The following is a 26773-nucleotide window of genomic DNA, read 5'->3' on the forward strand; positions in this document are numbered from 1 at the left end:
CCTGCCACCGTCTCTCCAGAATGTTCCCTGGTGTGGACCGGTGTTAGGGAGAATTCTCAATAAATGGCTGATTCCCCCTTACCTAATGAGTCCCTCTGCTGGATTTCTAGGATTTATTTTTTCACCTGATAAGAGTGTGAGCCTTTTCCCCCCACTTTTACATGTGTTTTGCTGTGTGTGTTTTCACTTTGTGTGTGATCTTGGGCACTGAAGCCTCACCTACTCCAAGTTCACCACTTTTTGTGTGCGTTACACAGCACCTTCAGTGCAGTGACACTGGGTTGTCTTTGAGACTTCCCTCTGACTCCATTCTTCTGGGGCGGGCTACTGTCCCCCAGAAACAGTAAAGTTGCCATTAACTTTATATAGTCACTTTAAATTACAGACCCAGTACACCCCATTTTACATGGAGTACTGGAAAGGGTTAACTCCTATTCCTTTTTGTCTGTGCCTCTTGGAGCCTTGTTTTGCACCCTTAACATTAAGACTTGGCTGGTGGCAGTGGTAGCTGCCTGAACTTTTCTACCGCGATTATATTATATAAACGTGTTAGTGTTTTAGGCTATTATAGCAGCCTCGAACATATACACGCTTGACCAAATACATTTTATTTTGGTTCCGGCTGGGTTTATTCTCAAATTCTTTTTGTCAAAGTCTTTCTCGTGTTTTACTCTACGTGCCAAACTGGGGATGACTCCTTTGTTCGCGGGCTTCTGCACAGAAGCCCTCCTTAAGGCGCCCGATAGTCTAGAGGGGCATGATGTGAGGGAGGGATCTTCAGACCCCCTGCCATGGGTTGCCTTAGCAACCCAAGTCGCACTCTAGGCTGATTGGCTAAGGGGACTGGCCTTTCCAGGCCAGCCACCCTGCTGTGTGATTGACAGCCAGGCTGTATGAATGGGGGAAAACTGCATAGAAAGCAGGTCTCTGGGACTGGAAGAGCAGAGTCGCCACTGGAACGAAAGAACCAACAAGAAACTGGAAGAAGAGGACCCCTACAACAACTGAACCGCCCGGTGAAGCCCTGCTACAGATCCGAATCTCCAAATCAGAGAAGGTACTCCAGGAAACTTCTTCCCTTGAGCTGGTGCGACCAACCAGTTCACCCAAACTACAAGCCAGGACCCCTCTGGTCGAATTCGCTGTACAAAGCTACAGTGGGCCGGATAGCCAGGAAGGTCGGACCCTGCTTGGGTTTTAAGGAGCGCACCTTTTATTCGTTGTTTTGCTCTTATGCTGGTTTCTTCCCTGGGTGGGCAGGAACCTCCAGTCTTCCTACTTCTTGTCAGTCCGACAGTCGCTTCAGGAACCGTGAGCCTGCAGTAACCACCAGGAACGTCTGCCTCAGCTACAGCTCCCTCTCCGTTTTAAGGTACTGTGCAAATCCGGTTGTGCGTTTCACTCAGCCGCGGTGAAAGTGTTTGAAATCTTTCTCCAATCCGAGTGCTTCTCCTTCTCTTCTCTTTCACTTAACTTGTCTACCGACCAACCTCATCCAGAATCTGTGCCATGAACTTTACCACAAACTACACTGAACCTATTATCTTGAACAAAAGACTTTTGAACCATTGACTTTGGCCCTAAGCCTTTTCTATCTGAGTTTACCCTTGTAGTTTCTTGTTCAGTTGCCCTGCTCACTTACCTGTTGGTTTTGCCTAATTTCTAACAACTTTGTCTTTCCCTCCCTTTTAAATTGCTGGAGTGCCATTTTGCTCCCACTTCATTTTGTGAGCCTAACTTGTCGGGAAGTGGTGTGGTGTATTTTTTATTGTGATTTTTATCTTGCTTATAACAGTGAAATGTTATACAACTGTTGAGTAAATACATATATGGGATACATTACTCACCGTAATCGTATTTCTGATGCTTGTATCTGCTTAGATTCACATGCTTTGCATAGGCCGACATCCAGTGGAATCTGCAGAGTATTGCAGTTTGTTTTTCGAAACTCCAAAATGGGCGTCGACACAGGGCGTGCCAGTAATACTATCCCTAGAGTGACGTACACTGTACCCATGATCCCTCACGCGTTTAGGACCCTCAGATTGTATTTTTTCTGACACGAGGAGTAGCGCGAGTACAGATAATCCAAGCAGATAGATAGAAAGGTAAGACTACAAGCAACCATGCGCCTTCTCTCAGAGGGGAGGAAGGGCAGGCGCATGTGAATCTAAGCAGATACAAGCATCAGAAATACGATTACGGTTAGTAATGTATCCCTTCTGAGGCTTGTGGAATCTGCTTAGATCACATGCTGTGCATAGATTAGCGAGCAGTGTTAGAAAAAGGAAGTGGGATGTGAGAAGGGTCATGAGCAAACAAGTGTCTTAGAACCACTTGTCCCACTCGAGTATCTGTCTTGGAATGAGTGTCAATGCAGTAGTGCTGAGTAAAAGTGTGAAGAGCGCTCCAAGTAGCTGCTTTGCAAATGGTGTCAAGGGGTACATTTGCAATGAAAGCCAGAGTGGCCACTGTGCCTCTTGTAGAGTGGGCTCTTGGCGTAAAAGGCAGAGTTCTTTCAGAAAGTGAGTAACATAGCTGGATACAATTAACAATCCACTTCGAGAGGGCACCTTTAGAGAGGCGATCTCCCTCTCTGCCTGTAGCTACGGGGACAAGCAGTTGGTCTGTTTTCCTTAGCGGTCTGGTCTTGTCTATATAGTAGAGGACCGCTCTTCACACATCTAGAGTGTGTAGTTTCACCTCAGCAGAACTTTTGGGTTCTTGGAAGAAGGCTGGAAGCTCAATGGACTGGTTAACGTGGAATTTTGAAATGAACTTGGGTGAGAACCTAGGGTGTGTTCGTAGAACCAGTCTATCCTTATTAACAGTAAAGAAAGGATCCTGCACTGACAGAGCCTGAATTTCACGGACCCTTCTTATGGATGTAATGGCCACTAAGAAGGCAGTTTTATAGGTCAGGTGTTTGAGACTGGCTTTATGCATGGGTTCAAATGGTGGGCCCATGAGCTTAGCAAGCACCACATTAAGGTCCCATCCTGGAGGTGGGTTAGAAATTGGAGGGTGGAGTCTCTTTACCCTTTCCATGAAGGCTTTAACCACTGGTACTTTCCACCACAAAACTTTGCTATGGGAGGTGGTGTAGGCTGACAGCGCCGCCAGGTGTACCTTGAGTGAATTAAATACCAACCATGCATCCAGCAGGTGGAGCATGTAGGTGACAATATTGGAAGGAGTGCAATCAACCGGGCTGATTTGCTAATTCTGGCACCAGATAACAAATCTTTTCCATTTATCGAAGTAACAGTGCCTCGTGTTTGGTTTCCTAGATTCCTATAGGATGTCCATGCATCTCTGTGGTAGGTTGAGATGTCCAAATTCTGACTTCAGGAGCCATGCTGCTAAGTTCATTGAGCTGGGTTGAGGATGCACTGTTTGACCTTGGTGCTGGGATAGTAGGTTGTGCCAGCACGGGAGTCTGATGGGGTCGCACATGCTAGTCTGCGTAGGTGTGGGAACCACAGTTGCCTTGCCCACATGGGAGCAACTAGGATGAGCGTCATCGATTCCCTGTGCATCTTGTTGACCACCTTCCTCATGAGAGGGGTTGGTGGAAAAGCATAGGCAAACATCCCTGACCAGTTCATCCACAGGGCGCTCCCCCTTGAGTCTTGCTGAGGGAACCTGGATGCGAATCCTGGGCATTGCCTGTTTTCGCTTTTGGCGAATAGGTCTATAGTGGGGAAACCCCACTGTGAGAAGATGTCTTCTACGACTTCTCTGTGTAGACACCATTCGTGCTCTTCTGGGAGGGGATCTCTGCTTAAAGCGTCTGCTAGTGAATTGAGATCCCCTGGAACATGTTGAGATGACAGGTAAATGTTCCGTCTGAGTGCCCATGTCCAAATTTTCTGGGCAAGCCTGGACAGATTTGGCGAACGAGTCCCTCCCTGTTTGTTTATGTAAAACATCGCTGTCGTACTGTCTGTTAGGATCTGTACTGACAGGTTCAACAGGTGGGGTTTGAACGCTCGAAGCGCTCTGAAGACTGCCAGGAGTTCTAGCAGATTGATATGATTCTTGGCCACCGAGTGAGACCAGAGACCCTGAGCTGTGTGGTGGAGGAGGTGTGCTCCCCACCCTGACAGGGACGCGTCTGTAGTGACTACAGCTTGTACCTCCGGATAGTAAAAGGGTTTCCCCTTTGACAGGTTCTCTTGTCCACCAGTTAAGACTTCGTACAAGTGTTGGTGAAACGACCACTAGATTGTCCCACTGACAACTTGCCTTAGAACACTGTTTCGCCAACCATTTTTGCATGGGTCGCATGCGCAGGCGCGCATGGGGTCCAGGTAAATACATGACGCCATAATGCCTAGCAAACGCATCGCTTTGCGCACCCTTATGTTGGGACCGGGCTGATAGAGGAATTTGAAGTAGTAGATTCCGAATTCTTTCCTCTGCTGGAAAGGCCAATCCCTCTTGAGTGTTTAAAGACAGCTCCTAGGAACTGTTTGAAGGCGTTTGGCACCAGGCTTGATTTTTTTCTCGCTGATCGAGAAACCCAATTCGAAGAAGAGGTCGATCGTTCTTTGGATGTTTGATCTGCAAATTACTGGGGTCTCCCCTGTGATGAGCCAGTCGTCCAGGTAAGGGTACACTGGGATTGCCTCCCTGCATAGGTGTGCTGCTGCCACCGCCAGTATCTTGGTGAACACCCTTGGAGCCGAGGATATACCGAAGGGCAGCACCTTGAACTGGTAGTGCTGACTGTCCACCTTGAAGCGCAAGAATCTTCTGTGCGCTGGGAACATGGAAATATGAAAAATAGGCATCTTTCATGTCCAATGTTGCCATGTAATCCCCTTTTTAGGAGGGAGATTACTTCTTGGCGAGTAGTCATGCAAAGTTTTTGGGGCTTGACATACTTGTTTGCAGGGTGTAAGTCTAATACTGGGCACATTGTTAAATCTTTTTTGGCACAAGGAAGTAAGTTGAATAGATACCCTTGTTTACCTGGTTGTTTACCTGGTTGCCCGTGATGAGTTCTATCGCGTCCTTTGCAAGAAGAATGACAATTTCCTCGAGGAGGATCTTCTGGTAGTCCAGTGAATGTATCTTTTGACATGGAAGGTGGTTGCGGTTCGATGCAGTAACCTGCAGACACTGTGGACAGCACCCATCTGTCCGATGTGATCGGAATGTCACTGCTTTGCGGGAGGCGTACCGCCGCCTCTGCCGGGGCTGCCGCTGCCTCTACCACGGGGGCCCTCTTGTTACCTCTGCTGTAACTTTGGGTAGTCTGCTGGTTGCCACCCCATGATGTAACCTGTCGCTGTGAATAATTGGAGCCCCTCTGGGAATTCCTTCTTTGATTAGTGGGCTTATTAGTCAACTGTCCTAGGGAATTTAGAGTATCATACAAGTCTTCGGCAGTTTTGAGTGCGTCCTCTACCGCTTCGCCAAACAAGACATTCAGTTCCACCGGCATGTCAATAAGGGTTGCCTGGGTCTTGGGTTTAAACCCCGACTGTCTTAGCCAAGCGTGCCTCTTAATAACAGTGCTTTCTGCAATGAGCCGTCCTGCATTATCTGCGGCGTCAAAGGTAGTCTTCAGAATGCAACCGGACACGGCTCTACCCTCCGATGCAATTTGGGCCAACTGACCCTTTAGTGGTTCCGGTGCGGAGTCAATGAGAGCTGCTACCTGCTCCCACTGGTGGAAATTATAGCTTGCCAGCAGAGTGGTGGTGTTGGCGATACTTGCCTGGTAAGCAGAAGTGGAGGCTACTTTTCTTCCTAAACCGTAGATTCCTTTGCTCTCCTGGTCTGGGGGGAGCCTCTGATGACAGAGGTGTCCCCACTCTCTTTCTGGTGTTAGTGATTACCAAGGAGTCGGGCTCGAGTTGACCCCTTACGTAAAGAGGGTCTGATTGGGCGGCCCTGAACATCTTCTCAATTCTGGGGTTCACAGCCTTAGTGAGATTAAGATTGAGAAAGGAAGGATCAATTCTACATTGGATTGATTTGAGAATAGGAATGGCTTGAGCAATGGGTCTTTTGTCCCCCACTAACTCCTCTGCAAAGTCCCTCTCTTCCCGTGCCCCCTGCGTATCTATGTGGAAGTGCTCTGCAGCTTTAGCCAAGACCTGATTTAGATGGGGCTGGTTATCTATAGAGGAGTCAGAAACCTTTGGTTCCTTGTTAACCGGGGAGTCCATCCTCCTCCTCCTCCTCCTCCTCCTGGCCCTCGTCATCTCCATAATACTCCACCCCAGTTTGGTCGTCCAGCACCAAAACGTCTGGGTCATCCCCATACTGTTGGTAAGGCTGAATATGGTAAGGGTCTGAAGACAGTCCCTGAGCTGGATTATCATTCCGAGATCTCTTGTTAGGAGGCTGGGGGTCCTTGGATCCTGAAGGAGTAGCATCGTCAGGGGTATAGCTAAGAAAATGCTGTGGATTTTTTTCATGATAATTAGCTAAGGAAGACATTCTCCTCATCACCTTGTCTATGTCCATGGTGCTCCATTCTCTGCCAAAAGTGGCAAGTAATCCTGATGAGGTTCCTCTTCTAATCCCAAATCGTAAGAGGTGGGAGGGGCTAACCTGGGTGAAGACACAGGGACAGGGGTCTTAGATTTGTCCCCATCTGACGACTTGTGTTTGTTGTTGTGTACCTGGGGTGTAGAAGTTGCAAGTGTAGACCTTTCCTGCCGTTTGTCCCCTTTCCCGTGAGTAGAAGAGTGTTTCCCTGACGGTTTGGCCTTTTCGGAATCTTTGGACGCCTGGCGTCGAGATTCGGGGGTACTTTCTCTCTCTCTTTAGAGTGCGCACATCGGGACTCGGAGGCAGATGCAGAACGTGCTGCCGGAGCAGATTTTGGGTATGCGGCTTGGGGATGGAGGATGGAGGTCAGACTCGTCTCCTGACGAACGAACCTCCGTTACTTTAGGGAGCGAGGCACTCTTGGCAACTGTGGACGGCTACAGTGTGTCGTGCTGCGATCTCGACCTGGAACGTGTTTAGATGTAGAAGAAGAAAGGGTAGCGCTCGTGTCGCCGGGTGTGCTCCCCATAACTGCCCTGTCGGACAATCCTCCGAGGTCGGGGACTAGTGCATGGGTGTATTTCGACAACCCTATGCCCTCGCCATCCGAATGGGTGGCGTCGCTGCCATCACTGAAGGCACCCACCGCTTCCATGGCCTCGAGCTGCCTGACGTGGTGGGCCCAACGTTTAGTGGAGCAGTCCTTGAGTGTTTTAGCTTTAAAAAGCCTACGCGCTCTGCAGTTAGCTTCGGGGTGGTCCCTCGGCAAGCAGAGATTACAGGTGGCGTGTTTGTCAAGCCAAGGATACTTGCGGTTGCACTTGGGAGGACTCTCCATATGTCACCTTATGGCAGCGTGCTAGTGTGTGTAGGAAAATTAAGAGTATGTTTCCAGCCCCCACTCTCCCTACTTGCAGGGCCGAGGCCAGAGGCCTTCCAAGGCTCAGTCCGAGGCCAGGGGCCTTCCAAGGCCCAAAGTCTGTCGTGCAGCTCTCGACGGTTGTTAGTTCTTCGGACCGGCGTCCATCTTTGATGTCTTGACGTGGGAGTGAAAGAACGGGGAAATTCATATCGATTTTTTGGTCAAACTGGCTTAAAGCCAGGGAACTCCATGCAATGCTTCCGACAAGTATGGTGGAAAAAAACAATCTGAGGGTCCTACACGCATGAGGGATCATGGGTACAGTGGACGTCGCACTTGGGATAGTATTACTGGCACGCCCTGTGTCAACGCCCATTTTCGAGTTTCGAAAAACCAACTAATACTCCGCAGCTTCCACTAGATGTCGGCCTATGCACAGCATGTGATCTAAGCAGATTCCACAAGCCTCAGAAATTCTTTTACTTAGAAACCTTGAGTCAGTGTTTGCCTGAACCATAGTAATTACTGTCCCTTGTGTAAACACTTGTACTGCTCACTTACTCTTCAGATAGGTCTGGCTGCTCCGCTACTGCTACCACTACAACTGTGTAGTACAGGCTTGTACCAAAGGTGAAATTGTACTGTCACTTGGAGTCTTAATTCTGTGTAGTGTTCCCAATGGGTACTGCATATAATTCTGCCTAACAACCGGTCCTGTTGGAGAGTGGTGTGGCCAAAGAGCCACGTAATGGCACATGTGGTGGGCATGCCCAGGGGTGTGCATATTTTGGAAGGATGTCCTAGGCTGGATTAGAAACCTTGACGGGTGGAGAGACTCACAGAACTGTTATTGGCACTGGTGGAGGAGATAGAAGGTAAATGTAAGCGTCTGCCACACATGGTGCACTTTCTGCTCCTGGTGGCAAGAGCATGTATCGCTCTAGGGTGGAAAAATGTCAGGTCACCCACTAAGAGAAAGTAGGTGCTAAAACCAAGAGAAATCTTTGAGATGGAGAATATAACAGGGTCCCTGCATGATGCACAGCGTCAAGGGTACTAAAATAGAGTCAGATTCTGCAATAATACAGCTCAGCCCCAAAGTAGACTATAGTCATATACGTTCTTCACTAAGCCATGACATGAGATGGAAAGAGTGTTCTCATACAACAAACTATAAATGTATTACGAGAAGCCACATGCTAGATACAAATGTTGATTGGACACTTGTTGCAGAGGGAGTTGGGGGGAGAAGGGGAGAGACTTCAGGGTGGAGGGGAGTTAGGGGAAGATTTGTCGGAGGGAGGTGGAACAAAATTTGGAAAATGCTTTTGCACGGTTATGTTTCAAATGAAGAGGGGCATGTGGGTTAAATTTGTATGAAAAAGTATACAGAATTTACAAAAAAATAGAGCTGAAGCCAGTACACTTTGTAGGTGACGGGAATCACCCAGATATGAAATGAGGCACTTTGGGAATATCCAGGCACACATAGCATTAAGGGTACCATGTTAGCATATTAAGAGTTGCTGTATTCAGTGAGACTTGAGAAAAATAAGCCAGTACACTAAAAAGCCAGCAAATAGGCTTAGAGGACTATGAAGAAAAAAAACAAAAAAAAAGGGATTAATCACCTAACATTAAGGAAAAAATATCACCTGTGGTCAGCTATCCCGTTGGTTTAGGAAAACGTGTTAATCTGCAGATTAGCATTTGAGTGACGAATTAGAAAATGTTCAGATAACCAAACAAATTAAAGAATTGCAGCCACACATTAAAAGCAAACTATAATTAAGGACAAGAAATTCTCTTCAGGTACTAACCACATTTGGAGTTAAGGAATTGACCCAGCTCAGGAATAGATGGGAATGAGATGTTGGGCTCTTGGACCATGAGGAGTGGGTAGAGGTGCTCATGTTCCAACGGGAAGTCGAATACAACAAAATACTTCATCGGGTATACTACTCCCGGATGACAATGGTTAACTGGGCCATAGCAGACCGCGATATCAGCCAGATGTGGGAGGCAGGGGAGGGGTACCTTCTTCCACATATTATGGGAATTTGAATACTTCCAAGTCTTCTGGGGGGAAGTGCATTCGTAGGCTAACACCACTGGTGAGGTCTCAGGTGCCCTGCGATCCGAAACTAGTACTGCTCGGGATTTGAGGAGAGACAAGGCTCACAAAGTATGAAAACAATGTTTTTGTCTATCCCACAGTGGCAAACAAAAGATTACTGCAGCAATGTGGTGGCTTAGCGGATCGCCCAATACTCAGTAGACGGCTAAGGTGGACAGATGCATGTCTCTTGAGAGGCAAGTTTATAATGCTAACAGATATTAACAAAAATACTGAACGGTGAGGGGCGTGTCGGAGGGGGCAGGTTGATTTTGGCTCTGTGTGTGATATACTGATGAAGTTGTTACCCATTGGGTCTTCCCTCTGTGGCTATACTCCGATTTTGATGGCATTCATTTGATGATGGCTAACCAAGCAATGGTGTTTGTTATGTTACCTTTTTAAAACAAAGTGATATATAAAAAAGTTAAACTCCAATACTCAAAGAATCTCCCAATTGTCAAAACTATGTTCTCAGCAACTAGAAAGAATTAAAGATCTGACGGAACCCACTGTTTCCTTGCAAAAACTGATCATACAACCTTCAGTTAGAACTAAAAACTCTTTCAGGAAGGCACTTGATTTTTTGGCATCTTGGTTGAACACTTTCCTCTCCACGACAGGTTCAAGTTGCCAATCCTTTATAGAAATCCAACCCACTGCTTCACCAAATGATATTTGCTCTGCTAGTATCTTTAAAAACAGTTGGGTCATCTGTGGAGTGCCACAGGACTGTCATATGCCTCCATTTTTTGCAATGTTTACATGTAGCCAAGGGTTAAATGCCTGCATTAATTTGATATATTTCCGAAAAAACAAGTCTTTTAGTCCTAATGGGAAAACAAAGTGTAAAAACAACCACCTGCAGGAAAATGGTCCCCAACTGGATGGATACTCAAAAACTAAAATATAATGCCAGCAAGAGAGGTGAAGATCAAATATACCCCTCCAAACATCTGGTATGGGGGTTTCTGGTCAGCTGTTCTGGGGCCATATCCCTCCTCATTGGACATGGTGTCCAATTTGAGGATCACTTTAGAGAACCAACTTTCACATGCTCTTCTGGCAAGCAGAACATTTCAGTTGTGGTTTTCCCTATTCAGAACGCTTGTTTTCACTGTTCACCCGAGGCCAGTGATGAACACAACTGTCTACTCACCTGGACTACTGCAATGCAGTACTTTAAGGCCTCCCACAATAGTCATTTAAAAATTTCTAGTGGTGCCAAAGTATGCAGCCAGATTCCCAAGGAAACTTTGGAGAGCTTCAGTTTAACAGCTCTTACACAACTCCACTGGATTCTCATGAACAAGCCAGACATGCTCACAGCCTATGGTATGGAGTGCTAAGTGCACCTAGCTTCCAGGTTTCTCAGTATGCTCAAGGTAACTTCTCAACAATTGCCCTTTCCTCTTATTTCAACTTTACCCCAATTCACTGCTCTACTCACTTAATAATGTTGAACAAACAAGGAGAAACACATACCTAAGCAGACCCCATGATCCGGCCCTTTGGGTCTGCAAGCAGATGATAGGCAGCCTGACACTAGTACTCGTATGATGAGCGGGCATCTCAATGCCCCAGTACTGCATGAACTTCCACCAGTAAGTCATTTAGTACATGTCTAACTGATGTTCTGGAATGGTTCACACACTGCAGTATTAACTAGAGCCTACAGGGAATGTTCAGATGTGTTAATCATGGTCAGCACTGGATGAGACTGTCGCAAACATTGGTGGGTGATGCCTATAGAAGCTATTACACAAATGCAACCCCTATATCACTTAAAATATCAGTCCAAGTGCAGCCCACTCAAAATGTAAACCTCCCACAAGTTCAGGTTATCTTCGATCAATGTGCATCCCTGGCAGCCACTCAACATTCTACTGTCCTTCAGACAGGTCACTGACAAACAAGGCTCTGTGCACAGTAGTGATGGAGGCAAGTGAACCATTGATGAGACTTAAATCTACCTTAGTTTCTCCACTGCTGTCTGACTCAGACACTTGGTAGGTAAGATCCGTCTCTTCAAAACCCGTGGCACTCATGCGCTGGTCCGTTGTGGGGTCTGAACGAGGAGGCGAGTCTGGAGAATTCAGACAAGTCTGGATCAGTGCTTTCCCAGTCTCACTGGTAATCATGGGCTGCAGCTTGCGTGTTGCAAAGGTGTATACATGGCCAGTTTCACTGGCAACAAGAAGCAAAACCTGAGTCCCTGTTAGTGTTGACAGTTCATAGGCCTGCAAGAAAATATCAAGCACGGGTCAACACATGAGAAACAAGTTTAGTAGATGTACAGATCAATAAATGAAAAGTATGTAGTAAGTAGAGACACTGGACAATTCACTGCAGAATAATTCTCACCCTTTAAGTTAACAATTCAGCAATTCCATAGGAAATCTGCTGAGTTGGCACATATCTTGTGGGGGGGGGGGGGGAAGAGGGGTAGACCTGTGTACAATTCATCTGTTATTGTCCTACAGCATCCATTTTACTCCCCACTCAATTTTCCAGACCTAAGCTCCATTTTGTGACCGAAGGATGCCAACTTGATTTCAAAAAAAAAAATAAAAAATAAAAAAAAAAAAAACACACACACAAATACATTTTGTTCACCAGAATGGTATTGGTGGGAAAAGGGGGATAATGGGGAGAGATATCCAGGTTGAGTGCAACTCTTCTTGAACACGTTTTATTATAGAACTCTCCCAGCTCTCTTCCAGCATACTGATAAGGTTCCAAAGAATTAATCAATCCAGTACAAGGTGTAACCAAAAATATTAGATGCGTTCCCAAAAATAACCCTCAACACAGCTTCCCGGGAACAGAACTTCTGACCTTTACTGAACACTCAGCGCAGCAAACGTATGGGTATGGCTGTTGGATCCAGCAATATAGGTTGTGAGCAATACCCATTCCTGTTGCCTCAGATATAGAGAGCAGTGCCAACACACTAAACTTTGTTACACATACTAATAGTACTCTTTCAGCAGGGACAGTGATGCACCCAGTCATTCCCTTATGGGATCTTCCCATGTTCTCTCTTCCCCAAGCCATTCAGCTCCTCTCCCCGTTGAGATCACCACTGGAGTTGAGCAACATGAACCACAAGGGCTGCTCCCCAGAAATCGGAGCATCTGGGACCCTGAACCACCTTAGCGACCCTCATGCATCATATCCTGGTGTTGGACTAGCTTAAGTAAGGCCATAGGATCTAGAAGAGAACTATGGCACTGGCCACTGTGTGAGGAACAGAGTAATGGTCAGGGATAAAGAGGTGATATGAACAGCGCAAATAGAGAGACCAAGGAGTATCCTGCAGTGTGTTCAGCCAGAGCAGTCACCAATAGGGGAAAACAAAGGTTTCTCAACCAACTTGGCGACTACGGTACTTCTAAACCAGTCCACAACTAGCCATTGGACTGACAATTCACTGGGAGTAGGAAATTGGATGTCGCGTTTATGGTGACAACTGGCATTGATTGACTTTTCTGCCTAGCTTGCAGTTTGCAACTTTTTAGCCCCCCCCCCATCTTAGTTCACAGTCCCCCTCACACTGGGTGAGCCAGACAGTTCTGTGCAGGAAAAGACATTGGGTGGGTTGGGGTGAGAGGGGTAGAAAAGGAACAAGACAAATTGAAATTTACAAGAAGGTTAGGGGGTGTAGGTTTGTGGTAGTAGGGGTCGAGTATGTGATAATTGGTCATTGAACAAACAGTCATTTTGATTGGGAAAACAAAGGAGTGATGCCAAGCAATTTTCCATGAAGGCAGTTTCAAGTACATTGGTTTCTGGGTACTAGATGTAGGCACTGCTAGTTGTGCTCAAGAATGCCCTTGAACTGTGGAGTCTTCTTTGCCAGGAGGTTTTTAAATATTCCTCCCAGTAAACCAGGAGAAATTATGGTGAGCTGTCTGGCAGATGTGCCGGAAACAAGAATTGGTCATGCAAAGTTGAATGCCAGGAACACACAAGGGCAAGAACGAGGAATCTCAATCATCCAACAGCCAATCCTGCATGGCAAGTTAAGGGACGAGATTGGTCGATCGATGTTGGGTGATATGAGCCTTACTTTGACCTAGACTATCAGCATAGCAACACACACACACACACACACACACACACACACACACGCACGCGCACACGCACACTTATAGTGACCATCATATTTGACTATTGCTACTGTGAGGTTCCACCACATTGATCACTGAGGTTTCACCAGATCGGAATTTTGTGGCAGAAGTTTATCCATGTTTGGATATTGTTACTGTGAGATTTGCACCATTTTTAGTCCCGCTTTGAGTCAGGTCCACTTTCAAACCGGTTTATAGTGATTTCAGTTGTCAATCAATAACCTAGTAGGACACCTCCAACCGGTGCTAGCTCTCCCTAATGAGATGCATTTTCCTAGATAGAGGTGATGGGCCGCCTACCTAGACTGAGGGGATAGAAAAGAGACTGACCCTCTTCTTGCTGTAGCTAAATATGGTGAAGTAACCAATTCATAATTTTGTGTTTTTCAGTACGCATGATACAAATACACAATTTTCCGAAACAAAGAAAGACAAAAAGAAAGGATCAAAGAAAGAAACAAAGAAAGAAACAAAGAAAGAAACAAAGAAAGAAACAAAGAAAGAAAGAAAGAAACAAAGAAAGAAACAAGTTACTTACCTGTAACTGTTGTTCTCCAGCATGTGTCTGGCATGGATTCACATGCTCATGAATATTCCCCGTCGTCAGGCTGGGAATCCTCGGTAAAGAAAAAACCAGTATCAGTTTCGTTTCTGATCTGTCTTTCGTAGTAATAACCAATCACTGGTCTCTGCGTCATACTGACCACAGCCAATGACTGCCCTCTCCCTAAGCACCGCCTCTGGCAGCCATCTTCAGATTTGGAAGCACGTGAAGTGGCAGTATGACCAAGTGAAGAGCCGCAGAGGGGTAGGCGGGAGGGTTCGCATGTGAATCCATGCCAGACCCATGCTGGAGAACAACAGTTACAGGTACGTAACTTGTTCCTTCTCCAGCATGGGGTCTGGCATGGATTCACATGCTCATGAATAAAGAATACATAGCAGTACACACATGCACAACCACGGGAGGTGGCAAAGGCTCAACATTAAGCATTACATCAAACTCAACATTAAGCATCTTACCTCCTCACCAGGCTCACCTCAGGCGAACAGGTTGCGCAGCACTGCTTGGCCGACCCTGGACTCCTCCCTGGAATCCCGATCGACGCAGTAGAATTTCGTGAAGGTGTGCGTCGACCTCCACGTAGCAGCCCTACATATGTCCAGCAGGGGCACACCAGAAAGGAACGCCGTGGTAGCTGGGATCGCTCTGGTGGAATGGGCTCTCGGACGGCCAGGCAGCGGTCGGTTTGCCAACCGATGACAGATGATACAGCCGGAGAGCCATCTGGAAATGGAAGCCTTCGAGAGAGCCTTCCCCTGATTGACAGGTCCAAAGTTCACAAAGAGTTGCGACGTCTTCCGAAAACACTTCGTGCGGTCCACGTAGAACTTCAGCGCTCTAGCCACATCCAGCGAGTGCAAAGTCCTCTCAGCCGGCGACGAAGGCGACGGGAAGAACACAGGCAACACCAAGGGTTCGTTGAGATGGAAGTCCGACGGTACCTTGGGCATGAAGGAGGGGTGCATCCTGAGCACTACCCTCGTGTCGTGAAAAGTCAAGCACGGGGCCTTGCAGGAAAGGGCCTGGATCTCTCCCACCCGTCGTGCGGAGGTGATGGCCACAAGAAACGCTGTTTTCCACGACAAACTTCAACGGGGCCGAGTGCAGAGGCTCGAACGGAGGTCCCATGAGCTTGGTCAGCACCACGTTGAGCTCCCACGCCGGGGCCGGAGCCTTCACCGGCGGGAGCGATCTGAACAGTCCCTTCATGAACTCTTTCACCAGACGATGAGACCACAAGGACGTCCGCCTTGACGGATTGACGCTCGTTATAGGCTTCACACGTCGCTCCCTTCCTCCACAGTGGTGGCGGCTGCCACGCTACAGTCCAGACCGGCTTCTGCATCTTCTACAGCGGCAGCCCAGGTTCTGGCCATGGAGGACAAGTTGCTTGACTTCTTGGGGAGAAAGATCTTCGCTAATTCGGCCCTGCAGTTGCACCAGGCAAACGCAGAGCTCATCTTAAGGGTGGCAAATATGAAAATGTGGAAAGGTCCATCTGAATTTGAGTAGTTCATTCCTGTGGACTATCTGGATGATTTTAAGGGTGGCTTGTCGGATGCCAGAGTTCTGGCACAGGATCTGCTCGAGGCCGGGGCTCATCATGTTGACACCTCGGCTCAGGGCCTCTTGCTTGGTGTCGACAACTCTTGTCAGGCTTGGTTTCATGCCACAAAGTTCCCTAAGGAGGTCCAGGATAAGGTTCTGGACCTGCTTTTTGACTGCAAATAACTGTTCCATTCTTCAACGGATGTTGAAGAATGGTTCTGGTGTATCGGGAGATCGCAGCAAGATGAATCTTGGACGACGCGTGTGCCAGACCAGCTTTGGCCAGCGTCAGCAGGTACAGCAGTACCTGGGGAGCCGTAATCCGTAGAGGGTTAATCTTCTGTGCGTGGCACCAGACAGAGAACCTCTTCCATTTGTGTCCGTAGCATTTAAGAGTCGAGGATGCCCTGGCCTTTGCAAGAACCTCTCTGCAGTCGGCCGGTATGTCGTATCCCCCAAACTCTAGCGCTGCAGGAGCCAGGCCTGCAAGTTCAGCGATTTCGGGTCGTGGTGGAGGATGGCGCCTCCTTCCCTGGAGAGTAGATCCGCGTCCACCGGCAGCTTGATTGGCGGGGACGCTGACAAGTCCAGAAGGTCCGGGAACCATATCTGCCTCGGCCACGCAGGTGCGACGAGGATCATCCTGCACCGTGACCTCTTGAGCTGGTTGACGAGCCGGATTAGCAGTGGCAAAGGAGGGAACGCGTAGAGGAACAGGCCCTGCCAGGGGAACGAGAAAGCATCGCCCATGCTCCTCGCCTGGGGAAACCTGCTGGCGAACCTCCGGCACTTGGAGTTCGTCGCCGTCGCGAACAGGTCGATCTGGGGTGTGCCCTACCGTCGGAAGAGGCGATCCACTAGATCCTGCCGTAGTTCCCACTCGTGGCACGAGCGCAGCTCCCTGCTGAGTGAGTTGGCGATGGTGTTTTTTTATCCCTGCCAGATGAAACGGCACCAGAAACATCCTTTGGGCGACGGCCCAATGCCACAGGTCCTGCGCCTCCTTGGAGAGTGCTAGGGACCTGGTTCCGCCCTGTTTCCTGATGTAAAACATGGTGGTGGTGTTGTCGGTGAAGATCCTCACCACCTTGCCCTTGAGGGACGGAAGGAAGGACCCGAGGGCCCAGAACACTGCACGGAGCTCTAGGACGTTGATATGGAGGGACTTCTCCGTCGGGAGCCAAAGGCCTCTCGCGTGCAGATTTTCGGTGGGCGCTCCCCACCCTTCCAGGGAGGCATCCGTGGTCACTGTCTCCTGGTGGTCTGGGGTCTGGAAGTCCATGCCCGCCGTCAGATGCGCGCGGGTGCCCCACCACCGGACCGCTCGGCGGAAACTCTCGTCGAGTGTGATCCTCTCTTCGAAGCCGCCCGTCGTTTGGATCCAGCGCGCGTCCAGGAACTCCTGCAACGGGCGCATCCGGAGCCTGCACATGGGAATGAGGTAGATGCAAGAAGACATCATTCCGAGGAGGGACTTGATGGACCTCACCTTGGCCGCGTCGGAAACCAACATCCGCTGTACCTTGCCCAGGATGGACCTGGTCCTTTCCTCCGACGGGGAGGCCAGAAGGGACACTGTGTCGAGCTTCGCTCCCAGAAACAGTGCGTTTTGCGCGGGTACCAGGTGGGACTTGGCGTAGTTCACGGAGAATCCCAGGTCCGTGAGAAGGTGGACGGTCCTTGCCGTGTGCTCCACGGCGAGCTCCCTCGTCTTGGCTCGGATGAGCCAGTCGTCCAGGTAGGGGTAGACGTGGATCCCCTCGCGGCGCAGCTGCGCCGCCACCGGTGGAAGGCACTTGGTGAATACCCTGGGTGCCGACCGTAGTCCGAAGGGGAGGGCTTTGAACTGGTAGTGACGCCCTTGGACCACAAACCTGAGGAATTTTCGGTGCCCCTTTAGGATGGGAATATGGAAGTAGGCATCCTCCAAATCCAACGACGACAGGAAGTCTCCCTCCTCCAGCTGACCCGGGACGTGCTGGAGGGTGACCATCCGGAACTTCTGCGCCTTGATGAACTTGTTCAGACGTCGCAGGTCTAGGATGGGGCGCCATCCTCCCGTCTTCTTCTTCACAAGGAAGTATCTCGAGTAAACTCCGGAGCCCCGAAGCCTCTTTGGGACGAGTTCGATGGCGCCCTTCCTGAGCATCGCCCTTACCTCCAGGAGAAGCTGAGGGACGTGAAGCTCTTTCCTGGCCACGGGGGGGACGCGCGGGCACCTTCTTTGAAACTCGAGCGCGTGGCCCCGGGCTAAGGCGTCCAGCACCCAACGGTCGGTGGAGATGGACTCCCACACGCTGACGAAGCTCGCCAGCCGGCCTCCCACCGGGGTGCTTCGGTGGGGGCCCGACCCCACGGCCGGTTCAATCCTGTTTCGACGAGGCTTTGCCGCCTTGACCTCCTTGGCGACGACGGCGGGGTCCGCCAGACTTGCCTCGTCCTCTGTAGGCCTCCTGAGACGACGAGCGGGCCGCTTGACGGTAGGTGGAGAAACCGCCGCCGGAACCTTTGGCGGCGCCCTTGCCTCCGCTGCTCCGAAAGGGCGTCCATCGTTGCTGCAGAACCCCAAGGGCCCGGGCCGTCTCAGTGTCCGCTTTAATGGCCTGAAGGGAATCGTCCACTGTTTTCCCAAACAGGTTGTTCCCATCGAACGGCATGTCCAGGACTCTGGTCTGTACGTCTTGACGGAAGTCCGTAGCCTTGAGCCATCCACGCCGCCTAAGGCACACGCCGTTGCCCAACTGGCGAAACCCAGTGTCGGCGATGTCCGTCGCAATAGTGATGGCGTGGTCCGACGCCACCTCACCTTCCTGTAGGATCTCCAGGGCATCCGCCCTCTTGTCGTCCGGTAGGAAGTCCAGCAGGGGAGCCAGTTTGTACCATAGCTCCCTGTCGTAGCGGGCTACGATAGCCAAGGCGTTGGCCGCTTTAATCGTCGTCGCTGCAGACGAGATGACCCTGCGTCCCATAGCGTCCAATTTCTTTCCCTCGCCGTCCGGTGGGGAAGTCGATGTGGAGGCCGCACCCCCCCCCCCGCTTTCTACCTGGCCGCCGCTTAGACGACGGAGTCCGGGGTAGGCTGCGCCCGGAGGCACAGGGGGGCCGCGCCCGGGTCCCGGTACTTCTTCTCATACCGGTCTCTTCTAGCTGGCGTCGTGGAAGGGTTCTTGAGGAGGGCGAGGCCCTCATCCCAAATGTCGTCCAGTAGAGGCACCGCGAGGACCGTCTTCCTCTTGGCCTTGCGCCGTTGATAAAGGAATCCTTCCTTTTTCTTCTCCTCAGGGCAGAGTTGGAAAAGCTCGGATGCCCTGGCGATCATGGAGTGGAACGATCCAATCTCGTCGGGCGGAGAAGCCCTGGTGGGAGGTGACGACGGTACATCCTCGTCGTATACCTCGTCGTCCGTGCCCGTCGCTGCCGTGTCAGTCCCCGTATCATCCCCTCGGGTGGACGGGGAGGAGGGCTGGACAGGGCGCGACGGCTGAAAAGGAGGTGGAGGGTGAATCCTTCTTTTCTTGGGCGGGGGAACACCAGAAGGTCCCGGTTCAGGATACCCCGACGGGAGAGGTTCCTCCGTCGGCAACGGTAGTCTCGTCCTCATCTCTGAGCATAAGGACTGTATAGCCAACAAAATGGCCGCCGAGTTGTCTTGCGGCGCTGGCAGAGGGGAATCCGACGGGCGATCAGTGGCCCCGTCGGCACCCTCGACGATGTCGTCGTCACCTGCGTCGGGATCCATCCCGACGGGCCGGTCTTCTTCCACGCCAAGGCCCTGGCGGCTTAAGACCTCGATCAGCTCTTCCTCCAAGGTTGAAGCCGAATCTACGACGAAGCCCTGCCCCCCCCTTTTTCTTACCCGCCGGGGATTTCACGGGGGTCCTATCGATGGGTACAAAAGAGGACTCCCTCCGAGGTGGCAGGGAGACTCTGAGCCCAGAGGTCGCCGCCACTGGTGTAGCCTCCACAGGCTGAGCCAGGGCCGCCGTGACAGCTTCGATAGAGGGCTTGGCCGGATGGATTAAGGCCTTCACCACCTTAGGTGCGCTCACCGCCTTATCCTTGAGGGGGGGGGGGGGACACTGCCTCGCTCCCCCTCCGATGGGGCCTTCGAGCTCGACCGGGGCCTCTGAAGGTGCCGGGGAGGGTGCGCCCTGCCTGGCGCCCGTAGAGCCCGACCGTTCGGCGCCCCCGGTGCCAGCGGACTCGCGGCGCTTGGCCTTGTGTTGGACCCCCGTCGCCGGGGCGTCCTCAAAGGTCTTAGAAGACCGCTCGGATTTCTTCCTCTTCTTCTCGCCTGACGGGCTCTTCCCTTCCAGCCAGTTGGCGAGACGTTGATGGCGGTCCTTCATGGTCCGCTCCGACATATTGCCGCAAAAAGCACAGTCCTTCTCCACGTGCATCTTGTCCTCATGTAAGCAGTAGAGACAAAAGGAGTGTTCGTCCTCCTTAAAGACGTTCTGACAGCTGGCATCCAGGGCAGACCCTGAACAGCTTTCCGGGCGTCGAGCTTCCCTTCTCCTGGGCCATGTCCGGGCCTGAGAAGCTTATGGAGTCCTCCAAAAGCGTAGCTCGACGAATTCTTCACCCTTGAGGGGCGCAGACGAATCCGACACGGGTCCCCGTTGATCGGATGGAGAGTCGGTGGAGCTTGAGGCTCTTTTGACCGAAAAAAACGAAGTTTTTGAGAAAAAACGTGAAAAAATAGCACTAACGCTCGAGAGCAATAGCACGAGGATCCCAACACATGAACGTGCGGTAAAAATCTGAAGATGGCTGCCAGAGGCGGTGCTTAGGTAGAGGGCAGTCATTGGCTGAGACCAGTGATTGGTTATTACTACGAAAGAGATCAGAAACGAAACTGATACTGGTTTTCTTTTTTTCTTTACCGAGGATTCCCAGCCTGACGACGGGGAATATTCATGAGCATGTGAATCCATGCCAGACCCCATGCTGGAGAAACATGGATACCCTGTAGGCTGGAAAGGTTGTGATGAATGACATCTTCTTAAAGACGTACGGTGCCGAGCGGAGACCAAACAGGAGCACACGAAACTGGAAATGCTCCTCCCCCATGGAAAACCACAGGTATTTCCGATGCGGACTCCAAATGAGGATATGAATGTACGCATCCTGAAGGTCCACCACGCTGAGCCAATCAGGGGAAAGGGGCAAGCGGAAGCCCACCTGAGCAATGGAGAAGACTCACCGATCCTCAGTGATGGTCTTCCACACTTCCCAGTGAGAAGCAATGCGCCCTCCCACAGGGGTCTCGTGCGAGCTCCGAATAACAATTTAGCTGACTTCTCGGCGGAGAGACTGCTTGATCCTGGATCCTGAAAAGGAGGCAGAGGACCGAGAGAAAAAACGGCCTTGCTGCCGTTTCCGATGAGAGTTCCCAGATGGAGGCTCAACCCTGCGTGTCCTCCGATCCAGAAACCCCCGAGAACCAGAGAAGACCCGAGGCCGAGATGACATTCTTTGAGCTTTGAATGGTGGCTTCACCAACACAGAAAGGAGTGCGGTCTTTAGTCTTAGTCAACTCCACATCCGTTGAAGAATGGAACAGTTATTTGCAGTCAAAAAGCAGGTCCAGAACCTTATCCTGGACCTCCTTAGGGAACTTTGTGGCATGAAACCAAGCCTGACAAGAGTTGTCGACACCAAGCAAGAGGCCCTGAGCCGAGGTGTCAACATTATGAGCCCCGGCCTCGAGCAGATCCTGTGCCAGAACTCTGGCATCCGACAAGCCACCCTTAAAATCATCCAGATTGTCCACAGGAATGAACTACTCAAATTCAGATAGACCTTTCCACATTTTCATATTTGCCACCCTTAAGATGAGCTCTGCGTTTGCCTGGTGCAACTGCAGGGCCGAATTAGCGAAGATCTTTCTCCCCAAGAAGTCAAGCAACTTGTCCTCCATGGCCAGAACCTGGGCTGCCGCTGTAGAAGATGCAGAAGCCGGTCTGGACTGTAGCGTGGCAGCCGCCACCACTGTGGAGGAAGGGAGCGACGTGTGAAGCCTATAACGAGCGTCAATCCTCTTGTTAACGTGAAGTCCATAGAGTGGTTTATCCCAGACCTTGCGGACCTCGGCCAAAACGTCCCTCTGGAGGAACAAGCCGGTACGCTCCTGAGGAGACAAGGAGAATGCCCCAGAAAGCACCCCCTCTTGGGGAGCGGGTGCCTCAGGTAGTGGTACATCCAGAAGAGACATGTCCAGAACCCGGTCATGGAACGATCTAACAGAGCGGGGCTGTTCCTCGCTATCCTGATCCCCGAGTGTCATCCGACACGTCCAGATCGACCTGCGTCACATCTGTCTCTATTGGAGACAAAAGAGGCAGGGGCGGAAGGGCTGGAGGTGGGGCAATCGGTAGAGGTGGAACAGCTGCCAGGACAACCAGCGCTACGGCGGGAACCATCGGCACAGGAGTAGGCGCTGGAGGGCAGATTTCCCCAAAAAGACTTCTGAAATACTCCTTCATGGGGTCAGAGTGCATGAGCCTCTGAGATGTTCCAAAAAAGGCATCCTCCGCCGAAGGCTTAGACATTGGAGGGGGGAAGAGGCCGCTCATGAGAGAGGTAATTCCAAGGCCGTAAGGGAGAGGGCTGCCAAGAAGGGACTCCTCCAGTTGGATCAACATAGATCAAAGGGGAAGATGTAGCTGGCAGCGAGACCATGTTCGGTAATGGCATCTGAGCATTCCAGTCTTAAACTGAACTAAAAGGATTCGCACCAGGAAGTCGATGTTCACCTTTAAACACGCTCCCAGCACCCGACGCCGATGGCGTAGGTGTAAGGGAGGTATCCAAAATGACCGCCGTAGATTGCGTGGCAACGGGCACCATTGTCAGCATCGGAGCACTGCATCACATGTGTGAGTGAGGCAGGGGTCTCCACAGACAGGTCAGAGGCCTTGACTTTAGCCTTGACACAAGGAACCTCGGCGGAGCCGGTACTGTGTGGCCTAGGATGTTTCTGAGACACACTATTAGCCAAATTAGGCAGAGCCAGTAACAGAGGAATTAAGATCAGCGACCTAATTCTGTGGCCCTCAAACAGAACCGGTATCGCTGCAAAGACGGGAACGTTGAGGAATCCAACTCACAGACAAGACCATGACAGATCTCTCAGTTTGGTCGGTCACCTTAGCCTCAGAAAGAGGAACCTCGGAAAAGAGTCCGGTAACAGCTCCCTCAAGAGGGGCCTTGAATCTTAGTTCGGTACAGAAAGCTTCTACAGAGCCCTCGGGGCAAGTGTCTGTATGGGAAGCTCCAGCCAACGAGACCTCGAAGCAAGCTCTGGTACCCACTGCCTCAGTAGAACTGGGCGGTCTATTAGCACCCACAGGAGGGGCCTCGGATTGTAATCCGGTGCTGGCAGGCCCCTTACGTAAGCCCTCCGAGAAAACTCTGGTACCTTTTGTTAGGCCTGGAAGGCACCTCAGGGGGAAACCCTGGTGCTAGAGCTTATGAAGCCCCTCCTGGACCGGAAGGAGTCCCCCTGGCCGGGGTGCTCTAAAAACAAAATAACTTACCGGGTGTCTCTTCTCGTCGATGAAACTCTGAAAATGCGGAGGAGGAACGCGATGAAACACCTCCCACCGCTCCAGACGACGTTCAAGTGCCCGGAGCGAAAGGGAATTGCAGTAGAAACACGAGTCCCACCGATGATCCAGACCCAAACACTCTAAACAAAGAGGATGGGGATCCACCCTAGTGAAGCGTCGCTCGCAAGAAGAAGAAGGAAATTCTAAATGAACCAGCATAGACGGACTACTACACGACCGCCAAAACGGAGCAGGAGAGAACATTGGAAGGAAAAAAAATCTTCCAAAGATTCAAGTGCATCCAGTCCCGACCGCGCAGAGAAAAGGACAGATGGCAGATGCGCTGGGCGGAGCCAAGGAGGGCAGGGTTACGGCCACGTGCGGTAGCCAGCATAAAAGAGGACAATTGTTTGAAAAATGTGATGCTTTTTACAAAGTGCTCTGGTCCTGTCCCACAGGACGGAATGTCCCATAAGTATGGAGGAAAGGGGACGGGACGTAGGAGTATATTAAATTATGAATATTATCAAGCACCTCACTATCCCTACTCTGAAAAGGATTTTCCTGCCTATCAAAACTAAAGGGAAACCCTAACAAAGGATGCCTGGCCGTCACACTTAAACATCAAATACATAAAGAAATGTATGGCAATTTATGTCATCAACAATGCTATTCACTCTTGGTAACCGGGGTGAACTCCCCTTCCTCAGGTTAAGGTGATTAAATAGATTTTTTTTTTTTAAAGGAAAAAAGGAAATCCGTAGTCTGTGATAGTGTCTTAGTTTAGTTCTTAGCTTCTTCAATGTTGATGTATAGTTCGATTAACCAAAGTTCCAACAGAAAAAGCATTCCTTCTTGGTGAAACAAAGACTTTCCACTTCCCCAAGGTAGCACCAATGTCATTCCCAGCCACAATGCTTTGCCACAACTTCCCAACTTCCAGTTGTTCAAGAAGAAATGTCTCAGTTCAAAGGAAATACAACTTATATAAATGTTAATGAAACACAGTTCTTGGCCAACACTTAGAATGTCTCTCTTTACAAAATTAGGTGTCACAGTAGATTATCTTTGTCACAATGACTTCACAGCAATCCTACCTCCACTTAACAACTTTAGCTTCTCCAAGAGTTTACCCATGAGTGCTTACTTCTTGCTTCATAGTAGTCCACATGCGTTTGTGCTACCGAAGTCTCAAATCTACTACCAACCAAATACACCACCACAGCTTCAGTACTTTCTGACTTTAAACAGGTTTTGGTTATGACAAGTTTCACTGATACTTCAACAACTTCAAGTACAGAAGGCACTCTTCCTCTGAGTATCCCTTTTCAAAGGACCAGTATCTTTAGCTTGCTCGTCTGTCTGCAACCAACAACGACCTAGGAGTACCTTTTGGACACACTTCGCTCTCCTTTCTACTATCTTTGGCAATGTATGTTGTATCAACTCCAAAGAACGTTTTCCTCCCCCCCCCCCCAACCATGCCTTTATCCCTCTGCCTACGATTAGTCAGAATAATTACCCAGAAGCTTTGTTGCCACTCATGGCTTTGGGCAATGCTTGCACACTTGTACCTTAGGCACTTTTGGGAAAGGAGGGCTTCAGTTTCAATTGGGGAAATACATAGTTAACTCTTGGCTTGGGCAATGCTTATTCTCTCCACCTTAAATAATGTTTAAACACTTGACTTCTCTTTGTTAGCAATTGTTGACTGTGTTAATAAATATTCAGAGGATATTCTTCCTCCTAGAATCATAATCGTGCACAAGCAACCATTTCTTCATGTGCTTTACAAAGTTTAAAGTTCACCAATTGGTTTTCATAATGTTTGCTCTTCACACTAGTGAATGAAAGAAAACCTGATCTCACACAGGAGTGTCCAATTCATGGGTTTCCTTTGTTAAAGACTACTATAAACTCTGCATAATTTCTGCTCATATCCAATTGATTATTCAGCTAGATACTGTTGCTGATAGGGCTTGCACAAGGAATCAGAACGCCTGGTTTCAACTCACCGGCTTCGGGGTTCCTTTCTCTGCGTGTTGCACAACTTCCTTAACTTCCGGCTTCACTTGTGACACCCATCCCGGCTGAAGGCGTCTCAGGTCCAGGCACTCAATTAAGGAGCCCCTCTCGCTCCTGAGACCCACTGCTTTACTGCCGTTTCTCACCAGTCTCCGACATGCTTCCCGCAGCACAATCTCTTCAATTAGGCTCACATCAGGAAAGGCAGCCTTCCTGTACAGCCATCTGCTGCACTGCCTCGGCACATCAGAGTTTGGGGGAACAAGACCCTCTCAGGACGAGCAGGTGAAATCTGGTGTCCTTTTGGTTCTCCCACTTCTGCCTGGATTGATACTGATATTTTATTGCCAACACCGTGCATGCTTCCTTCTGCTGCTACTACTACTACTGCATACACTCCAGCCACAGTTCCAGCTCCTCCTAATTGCATGTGCCTGAAGGGGTCTTAAGCCTCTCAGCTTCCCTCAGAAGTGGGCCATCAGGCTTAATTGCCGGACTGCTACATGACTCTTCAGCCATCTTCCTCATCCCAGTACTTATTGGATTATGAGACCTGTAGTCCCTATTGACAAAGTTAGTTCTTTTAAGTAACTTCTTGTTTTTAAGGGTAGATTTACATCACTTGTTATTTAGGGATGAACTATTATACTAGGTTCTTACAAAGGAAGACAGTTTAAGGCAGTATTCTTATTTTCCCTTCCATCATACCTTTGGCAGTAAGGAGTATTTTTATTCTGAAGTACCTTGAATGGTCTTACTATTCTTAGGGTTTGTTCAAATTCTATGTCATTTGTGCCCATAGCCTCTGGTGTTATATGTGGTTCAGATACATCATAATGACAATAGGCCATTACCTGTTTTGGCACCTTTAAACAGGACAAACACTCTCATTCCACGAGATCTCACCATCCTGAGCCTGGTCTCCTCCCAGGTGATCCTCCCACAGTACACCCCCTACATTCCTCCCTCCTCATAGGTCAGAAGTCTCTACCCTTCCCGGTCACCTGGGAGGAGACTTCAGGCCTTGTTTTAGTGAGGGATCCATAGGATTCATCACATACAGACTCTTCAGCCCTGCTTCTTTTCTCTCCCTCTACAAGATTGGGTCTGTATAGATAAAAAAGGATTAAGGCATTGTTAGAAAAGGTTACTAAAAATAGTGACTTCTGTACTCTTAGTCCATAGTGCCATTTTCTCCATACTTATGGGAGTCTATCCCTGGAGGCAGGACCAGAGCATTTTTGCTCAGGCAGACAAATAATATTTCCCTATAATTCTTTTGATTGCACAGTGAGGATCGGCAGTGTGGGCATGTCTATATTTCCAACCGTTTGTTGGGCTTGTTAAACTAACTCGAGGTGGACTGCGGATGGGACATATGGAGGAAAGGGGACTATTTTAATGTTATTTATTTGCATTTATAGAGCACACAGAACTGCCCCGAGGCATCGTGGCGCTGTT

At 49.8% G+C, this 26773-nt stretch overlaps 1 protein-coding gene across 2 annotated transcripts in view; it reads right to left on the bottom strand.

Annotated features, from left to right (window-relative positions):
• The window catches only part of SRF (serum response factor), a 532155-nt gene that overhangs the window by 425108 nt on the left and 80274 nt on the right, over positions 1-26773 (bottom strand). For both annotated transcript variants that reach the window (XM_069608882.1, XM_069608883.1), the window contains exon 2: positions 11462-11728. In XM_069608882.1, the coding sequence (XP_069464983.1) occupies positions 11462-11728 (267 nt within the window). The remainder of the gene's footprint in view (positions 1-11461; positions 11729-26773) is intronic.

This window comes from Ambystoma mexicanum, chromosome 4q (genome assembly GCF_040938575.1).
Source record: "Ambystoma mexicanum isolate Mex_15411 chromosome 4q, UKY_AmexF1_1, whole genome shotgun sequence".
NCBI classification, from domain to species: domain Eukaryota; kingdom Metazoa; phylum Chordata; class Amphibia; order Caudata; family Ambystomatidae; genus Ambystoma; species Ambystoma mexicanum.